The following is a 17,107-nucleotide window of genomic DNA, read 5'->3' as shown; positions in this document are numbered from 1 at the left end:
TTTCTGAAAGTGAAAGAAGACATAAAATAGTTAAAAATGTTTGGACCAATTTTTATTGCAAAATAATATAAAAATGTGTTACATAAACACAGCATATGCATTGTAAACTCAAATGTCAATTAGTCATTTTCTTATGTAATATGTCAATTTCATCTCCTCTTAAGTTTTTTTAATTGTCAAATCTCTATTTTGTTTCATTCTTATTGTATTGAATTAATTATACTTAAAAGTATCAGATTCAATTCAAAGCAAATGTCAAAATACTTAAAACTATAACATAAAAGATGAAGTATATCCGTATATACACATATATATATTTAGAATGACAATAAAAACTGTTATTGTCAGGTTAGATGGACTCTATAACTGTTCAATAACAAGATTTTACACATTTTTAGTATATGTTATATTACCTTTTAAAATTTATTTTATTTAATTCTATTACAGTTAAAATTATTAATGATAAAATTATATATGCAACAGGGTTTAATAAAAATCACTTTTAAAGAGAAAATCGTAACAATATATAATAACTTTATATTTATTTAAATATTATTTATACTTAAACAAATTTGACAGTAATAATTTCATCACTTCTGATGTTTAATTATCTATAATTCTTAATAAATTTTCAACCATTTTGACAAAATCAAAATATTCACTTTCACCAAGATACTGATTATCTGATAGAACCTAAAGATGAAAATGAAAAAAATATATATAGAAACAGAATCATTAGTTCATATTGCGAGCATTAATATATACGTGTAAATGTAAGAAGATAATGAAAAGTATATTTACCTTTGTTTATAGCAGAAGAGACCCCATTTTCAAGTAAGATATGGTTAAACAATATAGGTTCGTTAAACAACAACTTATACAATTTCAATTACACGTATCAGTTTATTAGTGAATTAATTATTAAATACACTTATTGCACTACGAAAATTCAGTAAAATCTTTAAAGAACGAGTATACTCAGGATAATTTTCGTGAATACTAAGGTACGAGACTGGTATTACATTAACTTGGCTTGAAGTAGTTTTGTTTTCGTGTCTGGGGAAGTGTTGGCCATGACAGTTAAAAACTTTTTATCGATATCGACACATTTATCGATATTCATTATAAAAATTTAATTATCTTTATCAATGTTGATTAATAAAAAAACTTCAATAAAATGTTATGCTTTTTCATTATCGATACTTGACAATAGGGATTAGTGGGTAATTATAGGAGAACCTCTTATTTAGTAAGACTATATAAAACTTGTAAACAACAATCAATCCTGTTAAAATTAAACAAATTAGTAACAAGGAATTTAACATCGCGAGTTTTAGGAGTTTTAGGTCTTGAATTAGGTCAGTATTTCATAGTTGTCATACTGTAAAACGTCACCCAGTGAAATATATACATTAAATCATCCAAGTAGGAAAAAATATAAGTTAATATTGTGAATTAAATAATATTACAAAATGATTGGAATGCAAATTACGTTTTTTTTATATCTTAATATATATTACGTATATTTATCGATTTAGGTCCAAGCAAGACCGGCCATCGCGGATATCGTTGGGGGAGGCATACACCTTGCTTCAGCTGACCTGATGACGATGAAATGGTTTTAGGTATCAACGTGACGTTTTCATCAAAGAGTTAAATGAGTAACAAAATGTAAGAACAAATTAGATGATTCTTTTAACATTTCATGTTTTACTTTATTATAAATGCAAAAAGTATCTTATTTAAAAGGGCTCTTTATTAGCTACCACAGCGTTGTCTTTTCTTAACACTAAATATTATAAATTCACTTATGTTGCAGCTTAAAGGCGATATTGATAAAAGTGGTAATTCCAAAAATTAATGATAGTCACCTTTAAATTAATGCATTTAAATTATATATTCCCTTCACCGAGATGTTTAATTACATAAAGACATAATTAAAAAATTAATTACTATGAATTTCAATGGATATAGAAATATTAAATCCTATTATTGCGGGCAAAATCAGAACTTGGAACCAATATTTTCAACTTTTATTAGTTTCTCATTATCCGCTATTCAATTCATCACTTCATTACTTGTACTGTAGAGTGATAGCCCAGCTGTGGAGGACTGAGACTTGGGATCGAAGGTCGCGAGTTGGATTCTCGGGTTACAATCTTATATAATTCATTCTTTGTGCACATAGTTTTAACTTTACTTACATACAAGTTTCCAACGTAACATAATACCACACTGTGATCGATTTTTACGGTGATATTTGCTTTAAATTTATTTCCATTTCTTTAAACTAGAGTTTAATTTATTTCTTTACTCATAAATATGAAAAAAACTAATTAATAATTTATGGTGCATACAGTTATTTGATTCATTGCTATTTCCAATAACTATTTTTTATAAATGAGTATCATGTTTTGTTTGTTTGTATAGTCCGTGTTATTCAATATACGCATTTTTCATAATATTACATCGTCGTCATGAGAAGTTCACGGTTGAACATAGGCCTCCTTTACATATGAAAGACCTATTGGAAGCGGATTTCATTCGAATATATGTAATTAATTTGATAGTTTTGTCAAAAGAGATAAAACAAATTCGGATTGCTAAATGAATTACGTCAGCTAAATGACGTATTTAATAGGTTCAAAATCTTTACGTAATTTTAATTCTATAAATTAGAATCATTAATGTTTCTCCTCGTTTCTCACTATTACTGAATGAGTAATTTAATGTAACCTTACCTTATAGAGGTAATGTTAAATTAAAAGTAATATTAAGTTTTTAATATGTTTCTTTTGCAAAACAACTGTCTCTAATATCATAATAGATATGTAATAATTGTGTCAAGAACGCATTAACGTAATACTAAACACGCAATTTGTTCATTAAACAAAATTAAAAATTGCAGAGACATCACTACAGTTCACGCTCAGAAACACGTGAGTTTGTCGAAGGAAAGAAATAAGAGATATGTTTATTTCGCTGGCGCGCCAAGCGCACGTGGCCGTTAAAGTGAGAAGTGTCGCGGACATGTGACGTTCACACTTCTGTTACGAAGGAATCCTTATAAACACTAAGGTTTCGTGAAAGTAATTAAAAAAAAAAACAATCTGATATTACTGCCTAATCGTAACTCGATAAAAGTAAACGAAATGCAAAGTCTTATTAACAAGTAAAACTTTTGCAAGTTAAGCCAATTTCGCAAGGGATTTTCCAAGAAAATATTATACAATCTACCTATGTTAACCATGTCGACTGCTTTAATAGAGATATAATTTAAAAATTACTCTCACATACTACATACTGTTTATACGACATGAAAAACTTAATAGAGATAAACTGGTGAGTTTTGGCGGGTAAAAGATGCTCCTAATTTTGACGCCGTATTTATCAAATTTGGTAAAGATTTTCATACAAACATACATGCGTATGCAATTTAGAAAGTATAAGAACATCATATTATAATAAACCGAACGAGCAACAATTCTTTGTAACAAACGCAAAGACGAGGGCAGGAAAGTATATATTTATAGAGATTCAACGAGTTTTTTTTTTAATCTTCCGTCGAATTTGTCTTTAGATCGCGAAGTGCTTGCTTAGACGGACCCTCTAAGTGACAAGGGTTAAGCCGAGGAAAACATAATAAACAAAGGTAACGGTAAACTACTTGCCAAACTGAGTGCTGGTGCAAGAAACGATACTTATATCCTAGTTAAGAAATAAATTTAGATGTCAAAATAGTCAGCGGCAGCATCGTCTCCGTGATGAGGGACGTAGGATACCGCCATATTTTCTTACAATAAGCAAAATTTATAAAAGATGTCATATAAAACAAATAAAACCGTCAAGTAAAGAAATAAACAGGTGTAGAAAAATAATTGTAATTGATAATATAGATAAATGTTTTTTAATAAAAATCAAATGTGAATTGTACAAGTAAATGTATAAAAGGTAATAAAATAAATAAAAAATGTAATATAGTTAAATGTTGGAAAGGATGGAACGCGATGCGCGGTATAAATGTAAATAAAAAAAAATGGAAAGGAAAGAAAAACAAAAAATTTTATAGGAACGAATAAAAAAAGGATATTAGCCTAAAAAATAATTATATATTAGCCTAAATATCTCCCGAAGTCTGTAAATAGGTTTGCATGCATTTAAAAACCAACATGAAGAGAACTAGACATCTTTACGCCTTATTCAAATAGTATTTTGTATATTTTTTTGTAATTGTAAATCAATATGGCGCATCTAGGACTACAGACTATAAATATATATCTTATAATATTTTATGAGATGTAATTATGGTTATAAAGCTTAGACAAATATCAGTAAACGTGCATCCTTATACAGGATGTGTGACCTCCACAATTCATATATTAGTGATATTGATATATTCTCATGCTCTCTCGTATCTTTGAAAAGACAATTTCGTTAGAAATTATTGAATACAATTTAACACAATACAATTTAAACCTCATTGGAACGTGACGGCTTGTTGTGACTCATAATGATTGCGGTGTGAATTGTGATGCAGAATGCGCTGGATTTTTGATCACTGTTTAGTAATGTTTTTCTTTGTTTTGTGATTGTTTGACTTTAAATCATTAAATGTTCTTAATGAGATGGTTATAAGATAACGATTTAACTAATTTTATATTTCTAAGTTTCTACTTTCTTACTGCCTTTTGTTACTATCATTTTATCGTATTCTTTTTATTGAAAGGATAATCTGTCTTTTATAATATTACAAATAATAAATGGTATATGCCAGGGGTGGTCAAACTTCGGCTCTTTGAACGAATATTTTTGGCGCTGATTGATTATCGAACTATTTCAATATTTAAATTTATATTACATATGTCAGCTCGTGGGAAATTGAAACAAATTACTGGTGTGAATAATTATTGTTGTACCATAAAATTAGCGAAATTCAAATATTGATCATTATTAACTAACCGGCATCTTGAGTATTATTAGGAGTGCTGTCATATACACGTGCCAATATATCTAACCTCAATACACATATTTTGTATTTTTATTTAAATAACCAATTTAAAAAAAACATTCTTTTGAGAGTTTTAAATGCGTATTCTATTGCGGCTCCAAAAAAAAGGGGAACGGGAAAATAATGTCGCTTTCTTAAGTTTTTACTTGTTAATTCACACGACTACGTTTTTAACAAGTTTTATGTTTAATAAACAATACATTCACCTTCGTTATAAACAACCTTTTGCCATCTAGTAAACAAATTTTCAAGGCCGGTGCGGTAACTAATCAATCGGTTTTTCTGTAAAATATGTCGATAGAAACGACATTACTTTCCGGTCCCCCTAATATAAATCATAATAAATAGCATTAAAAAAACTATAGATATATTACATGATTTTACAATTTAGTTGCGTGATGTTTAAATAATATTAATCTGTAGTAATAAATAAAATTAGCATATCTGTTTGTAATATTAAAATAAACAATATATATGGTACATATACCAAAAAAAATTTTATTATTTTTTTTACATTCTAGTCTGTCTGTTTGTCTGTTTGTTCCGTCAAAATAAATCGTTTTTTTTGTAAATTATGTCGATAGAAACGAAACATTACTTTCTGTTGCCCCTGATATATTAAACATCAATTTATTATGTACGGTAATGCATGTATTCCGTGATCATGTCGTGACTTCAACGAGACGCTTAGGGAGTGACATGGACAATATAATTTGAAGTTGATGTTCAGTTATTGATCGCAATTCCACGAAGCCTATAACGCCGACGCAATAGGACACAGGTTTAACAAACGTCGCCATAACGTGCCATCTATGCCACGTGACTTTCGAAACCGTTTATATTCATACCACGGTTGTATGATCCCAATTATGGTACAGTCACTTTGAATTCAAGTTTGGGGGATGGTTTGAAGTCTAGTATATTAACCTTCGAAAGTCTGGAAGTTGCAGTTTAACTATGAACAGACGAACCAGGGCCAGGGGGAAATCTAGCAGTCAAAAGGGTGCTCAGTAACAACCCAAATACAATGAGGTTTACTTCACAAAACGGTGTTGTCATTGAGAGAGAATTGGGAAAGTATGAATCACGATTTTCCTAAGAATACTATGGATATGTTAGGTGTTTTTCCGCATCAATTTTATATTTAATGTTCTATATTGTGATTTTACAATTTGACGGCCTCTAGGAAAGCGGTACTACTGTACTGTTTAGTCTTATGGCTTTTACAGCTTCATCTGATATGAGGACGGGCCCTTACGCTCCGTGAGCTATACTAAAAACTAAAGTTTAGTGTTTTAGAACCTACATTTGATACTCTGATGGAGGTTGAAGCAGCGAAGACGAGACTGACCTGATCGTATCAGTGTTGATGTTAGTGGAGTGAGGATTAAAGGGCATTATGGACTTTGCAATCTAAATAAGGTCGGATCGACTTCGAGTGCCGGTCGGGCTTTAAAATCAGGGAGGAGTCAATAGCCTCCCTGATAAGCGAAAAAGAGACCAAAGACGACTTCCTCGCATATTGTAAACAAATAATTAAAAAAGTGATACACAAAAACAAAAAGTAAAGAAAATAATAGAAATGTAAATAGATAACAAGAAATGTAAATGTGATAAAATGTGATATACAAAATGTGATATTAATGTAAAGAAACAGAAATCTAATATATAATATTGTTGTGTCACGGTGTTCGAACTTGAACTCCTCTGAAACGGCTTGACCGATTTTTACCAAATTTTACATGCGTATTTAGTAGGTCTGAGAATCGGCTACTATCTATTTTTTATACCCCTAAGTGATAAGGGTTGTTCACCCTTAAAATTTTTTTTTTATTTTTTTGACGAAATTTTTTGTTTTTTATTTTTTATGATACAACATACAAAAATACATACAACCCTAAATTTTCACCCCTCTACGATCAACCCTTATTTTTAAATTAAAAATTAAAAATATTTTTTTTCGAAAGAGAAATGAAAGGTCACAGAGCGAAAGAGAATGAAAGGAGAAATGTGTAAGAAAACTGAATGAAAGATCTTAAGAAGTATACATAAGGAGAAAAAAGATGTGGATTATTAAATAAATTTGCCCGTTAAGTCTCTGTCCCACAAAAGATAGGGGGGGTACGAGTATATAAAAAAAATAATAAGGTCGGAAAACGGTGTTTTTCTTTCAGAAACAGGACCTTCGGAGTCGTGGGTATGTAGTATAGTGACTCTGGTCTTATAAGTGGCTCTGAGGCGAAAGTTGAATTGATTTGCAAACCAAAACGGAATTACAAGAATCCCGCGCTAGCGAAGAGGACGAGCACTAAGATAATTTTAATGGGTAGGAATGGGTTTACTACATAAGGGTTTTAACCCTTCTTTGCATGGTGATGGAAATTTCCATCATAACATTTAGTCAACAAAAAAAGGTACTCAAAACCCTTGTAACGTAAATTTGTTGTTGCTCGCAACTTTTTAAGCGACTATTGCGTACAACAAAACGCGGTTGTCGAAAAATAGCAAAGGTCACTGTGAATTACCAGACCTAGAACTTGTTATTCTGCTGTTTGTTGAGACTGGAAGAAAGGAGCGAGATTTTAAATTGTTTTATGGAAATAAACGGAGATATAAAATACAATAAAAAATGAAAATGAGTGGAAAAAAGGTTTGTTTTCATGTTTTTGTTATTTTATGTACAATTTATATAAAAACACTATAAATGAATTCCTCAAAACGTTGTGATAGAAATTTACATCACTATGCAGTAACTTCACTTGTAATGTATGGGAATTTTTTTTTGTAAATGTTTATTTTGTTGTTTTTTTGGGGAAACTTGAATGAAAGAGATATTGCAGATTATCTTTGTAAGTTATAAGGCGGTTGGCTCTCAGAAGATGGCCTTAATGACCAAGATTCCGATGATGAAAACCACGATGCTGATGAAATTATAAGTGTTGCAGGAGAAGAATGATGATGATGATGTGGATGAAACTGCTGACGTTGAACCTCCTCTTGTAAAACCAGACGATCAAGAACCCTCCTACACATCAAATTCATCTAATTTGCAGTCTTCATCTAGTTTTCCATTTGACAAAAGAAACTTGATTTGGAAAAAAAGGAATCTGGTGTGTGACACAGATAAAATTACTTTCTTGGGGCGTTCTGCTGCTTCAGGTGGTCTATCACACCTAGAAACTCCATATCAATGTTTTAACCATTTTATCATTGAAGATTTTATCAAAACATTACTAAAGGAGACAAATTTATATAAAAAACAGAGTAATCCCAGTTCATCTATATCATTTACAGAATATGATTTGTATAAGTTCTTTGGTATATTATTATACATGCCAGTAATCAAATTTCCTAGCACAAGATCATACTGGTATACATACTGATATTACTTGTCCGTTTATTGTCCAAGAATACATTAAACATATGGGAGGAGTAGATCTCATGGATAGCTTTTTGGGCAGAAATCATATAAAAATGGGGTCTAAAAAGTGGTATTTGCGTATTTTTTTCATCTATTTGATCTTGCTATTATAAACCCTTGGATTGTTTATAAAAAAAACTGCTCAAGAAAGTGATGAACCTAAAAAGAGTCTGCTTACAATGGGCCAATTCAGAAAAGAATTTTCCTTTGTGCTATGCAACAAAGGAACCACCAAAGCAGCTAAAAGAGGGCGTTCTGGTACCAGTGTACTAGAAGAAGAATTACAATCAAAAAAAGAAAAGGTTCTCCAGCTCCACCACCTCCAAAAGACATAAGAAAAGATGGTGCTGAACATTGACCAAAAGTAGGAGGGTCACCCCGGTGCAAATTTCCCAAATGTAAAGGCTATTCTATTAAATGTGGCGTCAATTGGTGCTTAAATAAAATAATTATTGATTTTTGAATTATCACTAAGAATAAAGAAGACTAAGTAAACAACTTTTTTTATTAATTTAGTACCGGGCTAAATATGTGAAACTGCATGATGATGTAAATTTCCATCATATTGTTTTTTACATAATACATATTTTTATTCACACTAGGATTTTTTTAATATTTTTCCTTTAATCTAGAGCATTAATTACGTCACCCTTATTTATTTGAAAAAAATAGTAAAAATCATGCAAAGAAGGGTTAATCAGTGCTTGTCCAGTGTAACTTCGCAAGAGAGAAAGGATCATCTGGTCTCGCGTCAATGTGTTCGGATTTCAAAACGCCATTATTGGTCTAGTTATTGGATTTTACACCTACCCTAAAATTTCGTCTTAACTTGGTGAGTTTAGACGTACACACCCCGTCAAGAGCCTTAGCAACGTGCTAACGTCACCGTGCAACTGGTAGGCTCCCTACCAGCTTTTAGTTTCTAGTTTTTAAATCTAGTTCACGGACCCTTCCGCTCCGTGAACTCAGTACCGATGAACCTGTAAAAACCCTAGGGCTAACAGCATTAAAATCAACAGAGAAAAAGCAGTTTAGATGTGTTCTGATTTTGTATTACAAAGACATGTATAGGTTAAGAGAATTATTTTTTTAATCAGCTACGAACACGGTGGTTTTGTGATTGTTTCGCTCTTAATGCGTCGGTCGAGGAATAAAAAGAAACCTAATAGTTTTTCTTTGTAATTAATCGCACTAATAATAGAGTTCAACGCCATCTATTGAACGAGTACGAAATTACAAACTGTTTTTAATACAGTAAAATTAGATTGACCTGCCACAAAACCAGCAGGCCGCAGGTTAAACATATATCTACATACGAGTATAAAGAGACAATTTTTAACTCATTTGTCAGTAGAGTATTTTAACTTGTATACATGTTTCCAATCAACCTGTATAATGTGATCACTGCTACATGTTTGCAAGGAATGCAATAAGTAAGAAAAGGACCAATATTTAGCCACTTCCGCACATGCAGTGGTAGTCGTGCAATGAAATGCACCGACCGCCAGCCCGCTGATAATGTTATGTTACACCGATTAGTGCCAAACACAGAGATGAGAACTCCTGAAGATGCCCCGTGGAGTGGTGAAACATGTGTTGAGTAATTTGGCGGTGGCGGTTGTGTGATTCGCATTGTTTGCCGCATACGCATTTATCAGCGGGCTGGCGGGCGGTGCATTTTATTGCACGTCTACCACTGCATGTGCGGAAGTGGCTAAATATTGGTCCTTTTCTTACTTAGGATAGACTTCCGCGAGGTAACGCCTGATTCCATTAAATAGGAATGCAATAAACCTATAAACTCTGGGAGCACGGTCTGTAAAAAGAAGTTGTAGCCGATGACAACGCCCCCTCACGCCACACTCGTCGCCGAGGACGCTGCAGACACTAACGCCCGTTTACCCATCTACATCAAAGACTAATATCGGTAAACGTGCACCCTTATACAGGATGTGTGGCCTCCACAGTTTATACATTAGTGATATTGATAAATTCTCGTGCTCTCTCGTATCTTTTAAAAGATAATTTCATACGAAATTATTGAATATACACAATACAATTTTAACCTCATTGGAACGTGACGGCTTGCTGTGACTCGTAATTATTGCGGAGTGTTCTGCAGAATGCGCTGGATCTTTGATCCCTGTTTAGTAATGTTTTTCTTTGCTTTGTCATTGTTTGACTTTAAATCATTAAATGTTCTTAGTGAGATAGTTATAAGGTAACAATTATAACTAATTTATATTTCTAAGTTTGTAATTTCTTACTGCCTTTAGATACTGTTTATCTCCAATAAAGTAAATAAACAATTAAATACGCCGACGTCAAAGCTAAAGAAAAAGCCCACGACAGCAACTCCGTCGAAGCCGCCTCATTAGGCGACATTCACGTCAATATTCACGTGCAAGCCGACGACGACGCTGAAACGGATTCACATGACGCCGACGCCAAAACTAAAGTAATCGCCGACGAGAGCATCTCCACCGAAGCCGCCTCATTTGATGACACCCACGTCAATGTTCACGTGCAAGCCGACGACGACGCTGAAACGGATTCAAAAACGCCGACGCCAAAACTAAAGTAATCGCCGACGAGAGCATCTCCGCCGAAGTCGCCTCATTTGATGACACCCACATCAATGTTCACGTGCAAGCCGACGACGACGCTGAAACGGATTCAAAGACGCCGACGCTGAAGCGGATTTACAAGAAGCCGACGCCAAAACTTAAGTAACGCCGACGACAGCAACTCCGCCGAAGCCGCCTTGTTTGGTGACAACCACGTCAATGTTCACGTGCAAGCCGACGACGACGCTGAAACGGATTCACAAGACGCCGACGACAAAACTAAAGTAGACGCCAACGACGGCAACTCCGCCGAGAGATTTAATCTTGTATGTTTATAGTTATTTACTCGGTGATCTGTTCTTATTTGACCTCCGAATATGAAATAATTTCATAAGACACCAGCTTGTTTATGGATGTTGGATTTAATTAAGCGGCTTGCAAGTGCGTTTGAGTCTTATGGTTTTGGAGTAGAGACCGGGAAGCGCAGTAAGGTGAACAGGTGACCTGGTTAAAATCATCGAAAAACATTGGAAGCGGTCAGCTTTTGACCTGTCCTATTGGAGATCCATCCAGGACTTACTGCGGCTCAAATAACGAAGATAATAGAGTAGTCAGCATTCAATTTATCAAATACATTTGGTGGGTAAATTGAAATAAAACAAATATTGTAAAAGATTTTATTCAAACAAGTTGTTGTGTGGTTTCATTCAATAATTAAAATACCTAAATTGCATAAATATCTTTAAAGATCAACCTATAGTATATGTAGTGAAAATCTGGAACAGTTGTAATAGAGAAAAACTCATTTAGGATTATAACACATAACATCATAATCTAACAAGTGTAAAGTTATCCAACGGCAGCTAAGAGGAAGGTGGCGATCTCCTCGCGGGTGGAACGGGCGGAGAGTTGCATGGTGACCGCGTTCTGAGCCGCCACAATCCTCGCCCTGATAAGCACAGGGGTGCCCTCTCGCCACAGACCACTTCCTCTAATCTCCTTTATAGTGTCACCGTAAATAGCGGATTTCGGTAGCCCTAAGTGTTTGCATACCGCCACAGCGGCCTCCGCCACATCTCCCTGAGCCAAGCCGAAAGTGTCACAGGCCTCGTGCGCGTTTGTCGCCCTCTCCCAGGACGCTTCCCAGTCGTCAGTCGCCGGACGAGTCCTGAACTGATCGCAGCATCCGATCTCAATTTCTTCCAGAGGGTATGTGTCCGCGTAACCCTCCCCGGCGTCCGGCAGCCCTGTAGATGGATCGCAGTCGCGAACTATGAACTCGAGCATCGCGCCGAAGCTGCCTAAGGAATCCAACGGGGGTTCGGGAAACTCGTAAACGCAGAAAATGTTCCCTTGTTTGTCATATGGCAGTCGGTCGCAAGGCACTTCGCTCAGCAACGTGTACCCGGGCAAGGCCTCCAAGCGGACGTGCACTTTCTCCAGCAACTGGTCGCTCAGAGTGTTCAGACATTCAAACTGGAGAACTAAATGATGAGCGAATATGTGTTTGACGCACCTCACTCTGTACTCCGTCTCCGACTCTGTGAGCTCGACCGCTTCGCACGTCTTGAATGTGGGTCCGAACTTCTCGATACCCGGAATGACTTTTAGACTCTCAGCATACTGTTCCTCAAGCGATATCATGGTATGTTTGCGAGGTTCTATTTGCACGGGCGCTTCGTCAATGTCCTTGATCTCCTCAGCGGCGGGGACGGCGTCCATGTGGAAGATTTCATCGGGCTTTGTGTTAATATGATTCTGGAGGGCTTTCTCTAATAGCACCAGGTTAGGTATAGGCACATTGGTGATGTATTCGTTGATGAGTTCGTCGTCGTCGGAATCGAGGATGGCGCTGTAGAAGATGGCGCGGTCGCGGACCTCGTCGTCGTCGTCGAGCTGGCAGCGCGCGAGCAGCACGCGGATGTTGGGCAGCAGGTCGGGCCGCGCGGCGCCGAAGCGCGCAACGGCCGACACGGCGGCTGCGCGCACCGGCCCTGACTCTAGAATAACCCGGTTGTAGATGTACCGGATGTACCGCGACGGCTGTCGGGCTCTCGGCCCCTCGCGGCCGAGCACGTGCAGGATGCGCACCGCTAAAGACGTGTGCTCGCAGTCCTCGATGAACTCGCAGAGGTGCGCAAGTCCCGTCTCCTTCGCGTCAGGATTCTCTTCGATGAGCGCGATTATTGCGTCCGCTATAGCCGTCTTGTACTGTACTCCGCCTTCGTCTCGAAGCATTCCGGCCAGGAAAGCAGCTAGCGACTGGTGTTTGCGTGGAAATTTAGAGCAAAGCCGCTTGATGGCGCTCACCACCACGATTTTGAATTCATCGGAAATTTCCGACATGAAGCCAGATATTTGCTTCATCAGTCGATCTATAGATGTCTCGGCACCGGTTGCTAAAAGCGTCGTCACGGCCAGTGTGGCTACAGAGCGATTAGGATCGGAAATGAGGTTCTCTAAGTCTACTGTACAAGCGGAAACGGCGCTGGGATGTTTGGTCGTTAGTTTAGCCAAGGTCCGTGCTCCAGCGAGCCTCAGTGTGGCCTTTGAGGAGCTGCAGAAAATTTGTAAAACGGATACAGCTTGCGCCAGGTCCCGCGCGGACTTCCTTAAATTGACAACTGCATGCGCCGCCTCGTAGACAACGATTTCAGACTTGTGACGTAGACAGGACTCTATGAACACCAGGTAAGGTTCCGACGCGTCGGATTGGTCTTCCTCTGCAAGCTTTGCAGCGTGACGTATGAGCAGACAGAGAGCGTAAGGCGACCGGATGGGTGCTCGGGATAGCTTAGTCACCAGTTTCACAGTGGACAGCCGGTCGTTGCGTCTCGCCCCGGCAACCACACCCAGAGCGTGGTAAGACACCATCGTATTGTCCGACATGATTGCCTCCTGTAATAATAAAATATTTAATTACAATTGTGTAATTATATTTCATTTTCTTGACATATACCATATATAACAAGAATAACTGATATGAACAGAAATAAGTTATACATATATATTTGCAACCATAAAATTGAATTACTGTCTGCACTTAATAATAAGAGAATCCTCACGTAATTGCAATCGCCAAGTACAAAATATTAAAAGCAGAATAAAGCATTTACAGCAGTTTTTATATACACAAAAAGAAAAAAAGAATATATTGAGAGAGGTAAACATATATATATATAATTACAATTGCCACATTATTATGCATGTGTAGCATTTAAGTAATAAAAGTTGTAATGAATAATATTAAAAGCATTTTACATTGGGACAGGTGTTAAGTCTATGCTGCATAAGTCCAGTCATGTGTTAAATATTGTAGCCAGCTGTGCGATGGACCAGAAGTACAAACTAGAAGCTTTGGACTTCTTATTGAGATAAACAAAGATTGGTAAAAATGCTTATGCCAAATAATTCCCTTATCTCCTTTCTTCCGTTGGACAACAATACACACGGATTCAAAGTCTATACATGTATGAAATCCCTTCTACTTCCACTAAATGCTTCACTACTACTTTTATAGTGCGAACAGCCAAGGTATGGAACAACCATCCAGAATAATTGTTACCAGCCAATTATAACTTAGAAATCAAATAAAAGTCATATAGGTTTCTTCTTGGCGACAATGTACCTTTGTAGGCCTCAAAATCAGCATAAGTGTACTTGGTAGATTGCCAACATAGTTGAGGTGCAAAGCAAGGAATGTTCCTTCTAGTTTTTGAGGAAAGGTTATGCTTTCATCATTTAAAGGCTAAAATGATGGTGATTTAAGAACATTTTTATTGACGTCTCCGACACATTAAGATAATGCTTTTTGCTTCTAAATGATTCATATATGGTGGTAGATCTGTATGTCTTATTTACAACTTACAAGAGATATAAATAATAAAACTAATTATTATTTTATTTCAGAGGCCATGATATTGCTAATGCAATGCGAAGATGCATATTATTTTCATTTGCATATATGACAGTAAAAATATTTTTAGATAGTAAAATCATAAAATAGATATAGCTTATCACATTAAATTTATCAGAAGAATAATAAAATAATTCAATCAAAGAAAATTTTCACAGAAAATAGACAATTGCAGTATTTAATTACATATAAGCAAATGGCAACACAAAAAAGAACAAAGTATAGAAAGGTGAAATAAATTAAAAAAAGTAAACACATGTGAATGAAAATTTGAATTATGAAATAATAGATAAAATATAACATGGGGAATTAATGGGAAACGCCTTATGTCCAGCACTGGGCATCCTATTGCTAAATGATAATGCAGTGCATTTAAACAATCATGTTATATCTACCAGAATTTTTTAGAGAAGATACTATAGTTTTAATATCAAAAAGTTATGCCTTTCGCAAATAGCAGAGTTTATTTTAAAAATTAATAAAAATGTTATAAATTATTCGCTGCAATTATTTGTATGATAGTTACAAACTATACTAAATGCTAATTATTTGCAAAGAGATATTACTTGAATATGTACACATAAATAAATGAATGTGGCAGTGCAAATGACTATTTCTGAAATAATAATTTTATTATAATGCACATTCATTGATTAAACTTCTTTACTATGATTAATATTACCATATAAGCTCTCTTGATTAAAATTGACAAAAGGATGATAACTCATACATAATTTCATAAAAATTCAGTTAAAATTCAGCTGTTGGTAATGCTTTAAAATTACATTTACATGTAAAAAAATAAATTAAAAAGTACATTAGGAAATGTAATAAGAATTAATGTATTAAAGCTTTTGTGGGGTTTGCACACATTTTACATTCATTCTTGTTATTGAATTATTAAATGTTGTTTTTACTTTTCACATTAAACCAAATAATCAAGTAGTGCATCTTCTACCACTATAACAAAAACTAAACCAGTGACATTTGCTATGCTTGTTGTTGTTACAATAATAAACTATTTAAAAAAAATTGTAAGCATACAAATAAGCAATGTAAGCATGTTCTATCATTATTACCTGAAAAATAATTCGCAATGAAGGCACAGCAATCAAGTATTTATTTTTACTGATCAAATTAATTTGATACATTACCTGTGCCTCATTCACCCACCGACGAACCAGGTCCGGGACCGTCGCCGACAAATGCATCGCGGATACAAGAGCAGCAGAACTAACTGCCGGATTCTTATCTACAATCGCCTGTTTCATGTATCGCTCGATAGCTTGAAGCATCGTACTGTCGGTTATACTGCAAAGCGCCCGGATTGCAGCCGCTCGGTATAGATCCTCCTTGCCGGTCATGTCTTTAGTCAACGACGAGGTTACAATTATCACATCTTGCGCGAGAGAACTTAGTTCCTTGATGCTCAAATAAACTAAACGACGTAACATTACATCTTTCGATTGAAACAGTTTTGTTGTTGCAAAAAATATGTCGGTCGCCTCTTGTGTAGTTAGTTTCTCTCCTTGGTAAAGCAAAAATATTATTTTGCTTAGTATGTGAATACATTTTTTCGGGTTTACAGGTGTGGAATTAAAGTATCTTGCTTCCTGTAGGAGTGTTGTTTTATCCAGGTTCTGAAACATATTGGCGCCGCCGTCCTCTTCCTCTTTTTTGTCCCGACGAAACGAACTCATTGTATGCAATCAACAAAAAAGAAAGGGTGGAAAATAAGTATTGAACGATTTTACTAGGTATCGACGTAATCTCAACACGAAATACATCAACACGCACGCGTCACCAATTCGCAGTGTTGCCAGTGGAAATTTTTGAGTTGTCATTATTAATTTAAACTTGTTGTTTAACATACTTGAGATTTTCAGTTTCAAAATTCAAGAATCAATCTATCATCAAGATTAATATTTATACTGTACTAAGAAAGTCAATATTCTTTCAAACGGTTTCTTGATAAGAAAATTCTTAAAAATTAACCAGGTACTTTCGTGATATATTTTGGTAATGAACGTCTGCGTTTAACGTTGTCCAAAAAGGTAAAATGTTATTAGAATAAACGTAAAAAATATAAGTTACGAAATTTATACACATATCATATTGGGTTTTTCTGATACAGCAATTAATACCCATAAAAAGTATTTTTAAATATAAACATGAATTATATTGTATTGTTAGCA

The 17,107-nt window shown here is 35.2% G+C and overlaps 2 protein-coding genes across 7 annotated transcripts in view; both read right to left on the bottom strand.

The window, feature by feature from the left end:
* per (period) overlaps positions 1–1,017 on the bottom strand; it is a 55,771-nt gene extending 54,754 nt beyond the window's left edge. For all 6 annotated transcript variants that reach the window (XM_068777814.1, XM_068777770.1, XM_068777805.1 and 3 more), the window contains exon 1: positions 802–1,017. The gene's annotated coding sequence lies outside the window, so the exon portion shown is untranslated. The remainder of the gene's footprint in view (positions 1–801) is intronic.
* Positions 1,018–11,667: 10,650 nt separating this feature from the next.
* LOC137924088 (coatomer subunit gamma-like) lies at positions 11,668–16,711 on the bottom strand. The gene is made up of 2 exons (XM_068767448.1): positions 16,067–16,711; positions 11,668–13,894 (listed from the first exon to the last, which is right to left on the bottom strand). Exons 1-2 carry the CDS (start codon positions 16,610–16,612, stop codon positions 11,846–11,848), a joined length of 2,595 nt encoding a protein of 864 aa, XP_068623549.1. The 5' UTR covers positions 16,613–16,711; the 3' UTR covers positions 11,668–11,845.
* Positions 16,712–17,107: the final 396 nt, after the last annotated feature.

This window comes from Battus philenor, unplaced genomic scaffold, assembly GCF_028537555.1.
Source record: "Battus philenor isolate CCGP_79_NKW_IND1 unplaced genomic scaffold, ilBatPhil1.0.hap1 SCAF_1, whole genome shotgun sequence".
NCBI classification, from domain to species: domain Eukaryota; kingdom Metazoa; phylum Arthropoda; class Insecta; order Lepidoptera; family Papilionidae; genus Battus; species Battus philenor.
Note: the sequence above shows the minus strand (reverse complement) of the source record. Positions and strands in the feature narration are given on the sequence as shown.

Coding starts and splice junctions, on each gene's coding strand:
- LOC137924088 (XM_068767448.1), bottom strand. CDS start 16,612: ATGAGTTCGTTTCGTCGGGACAAAAAAGAGGAAGAGGACGGCGGCGCC. Junction 13,895..16,066: donor GGTGGGTGAATGAGGCACAG/GTAATGTATCAA, acceptor TTATTATTACAG/GAGGCAATCATGTCGGACAA.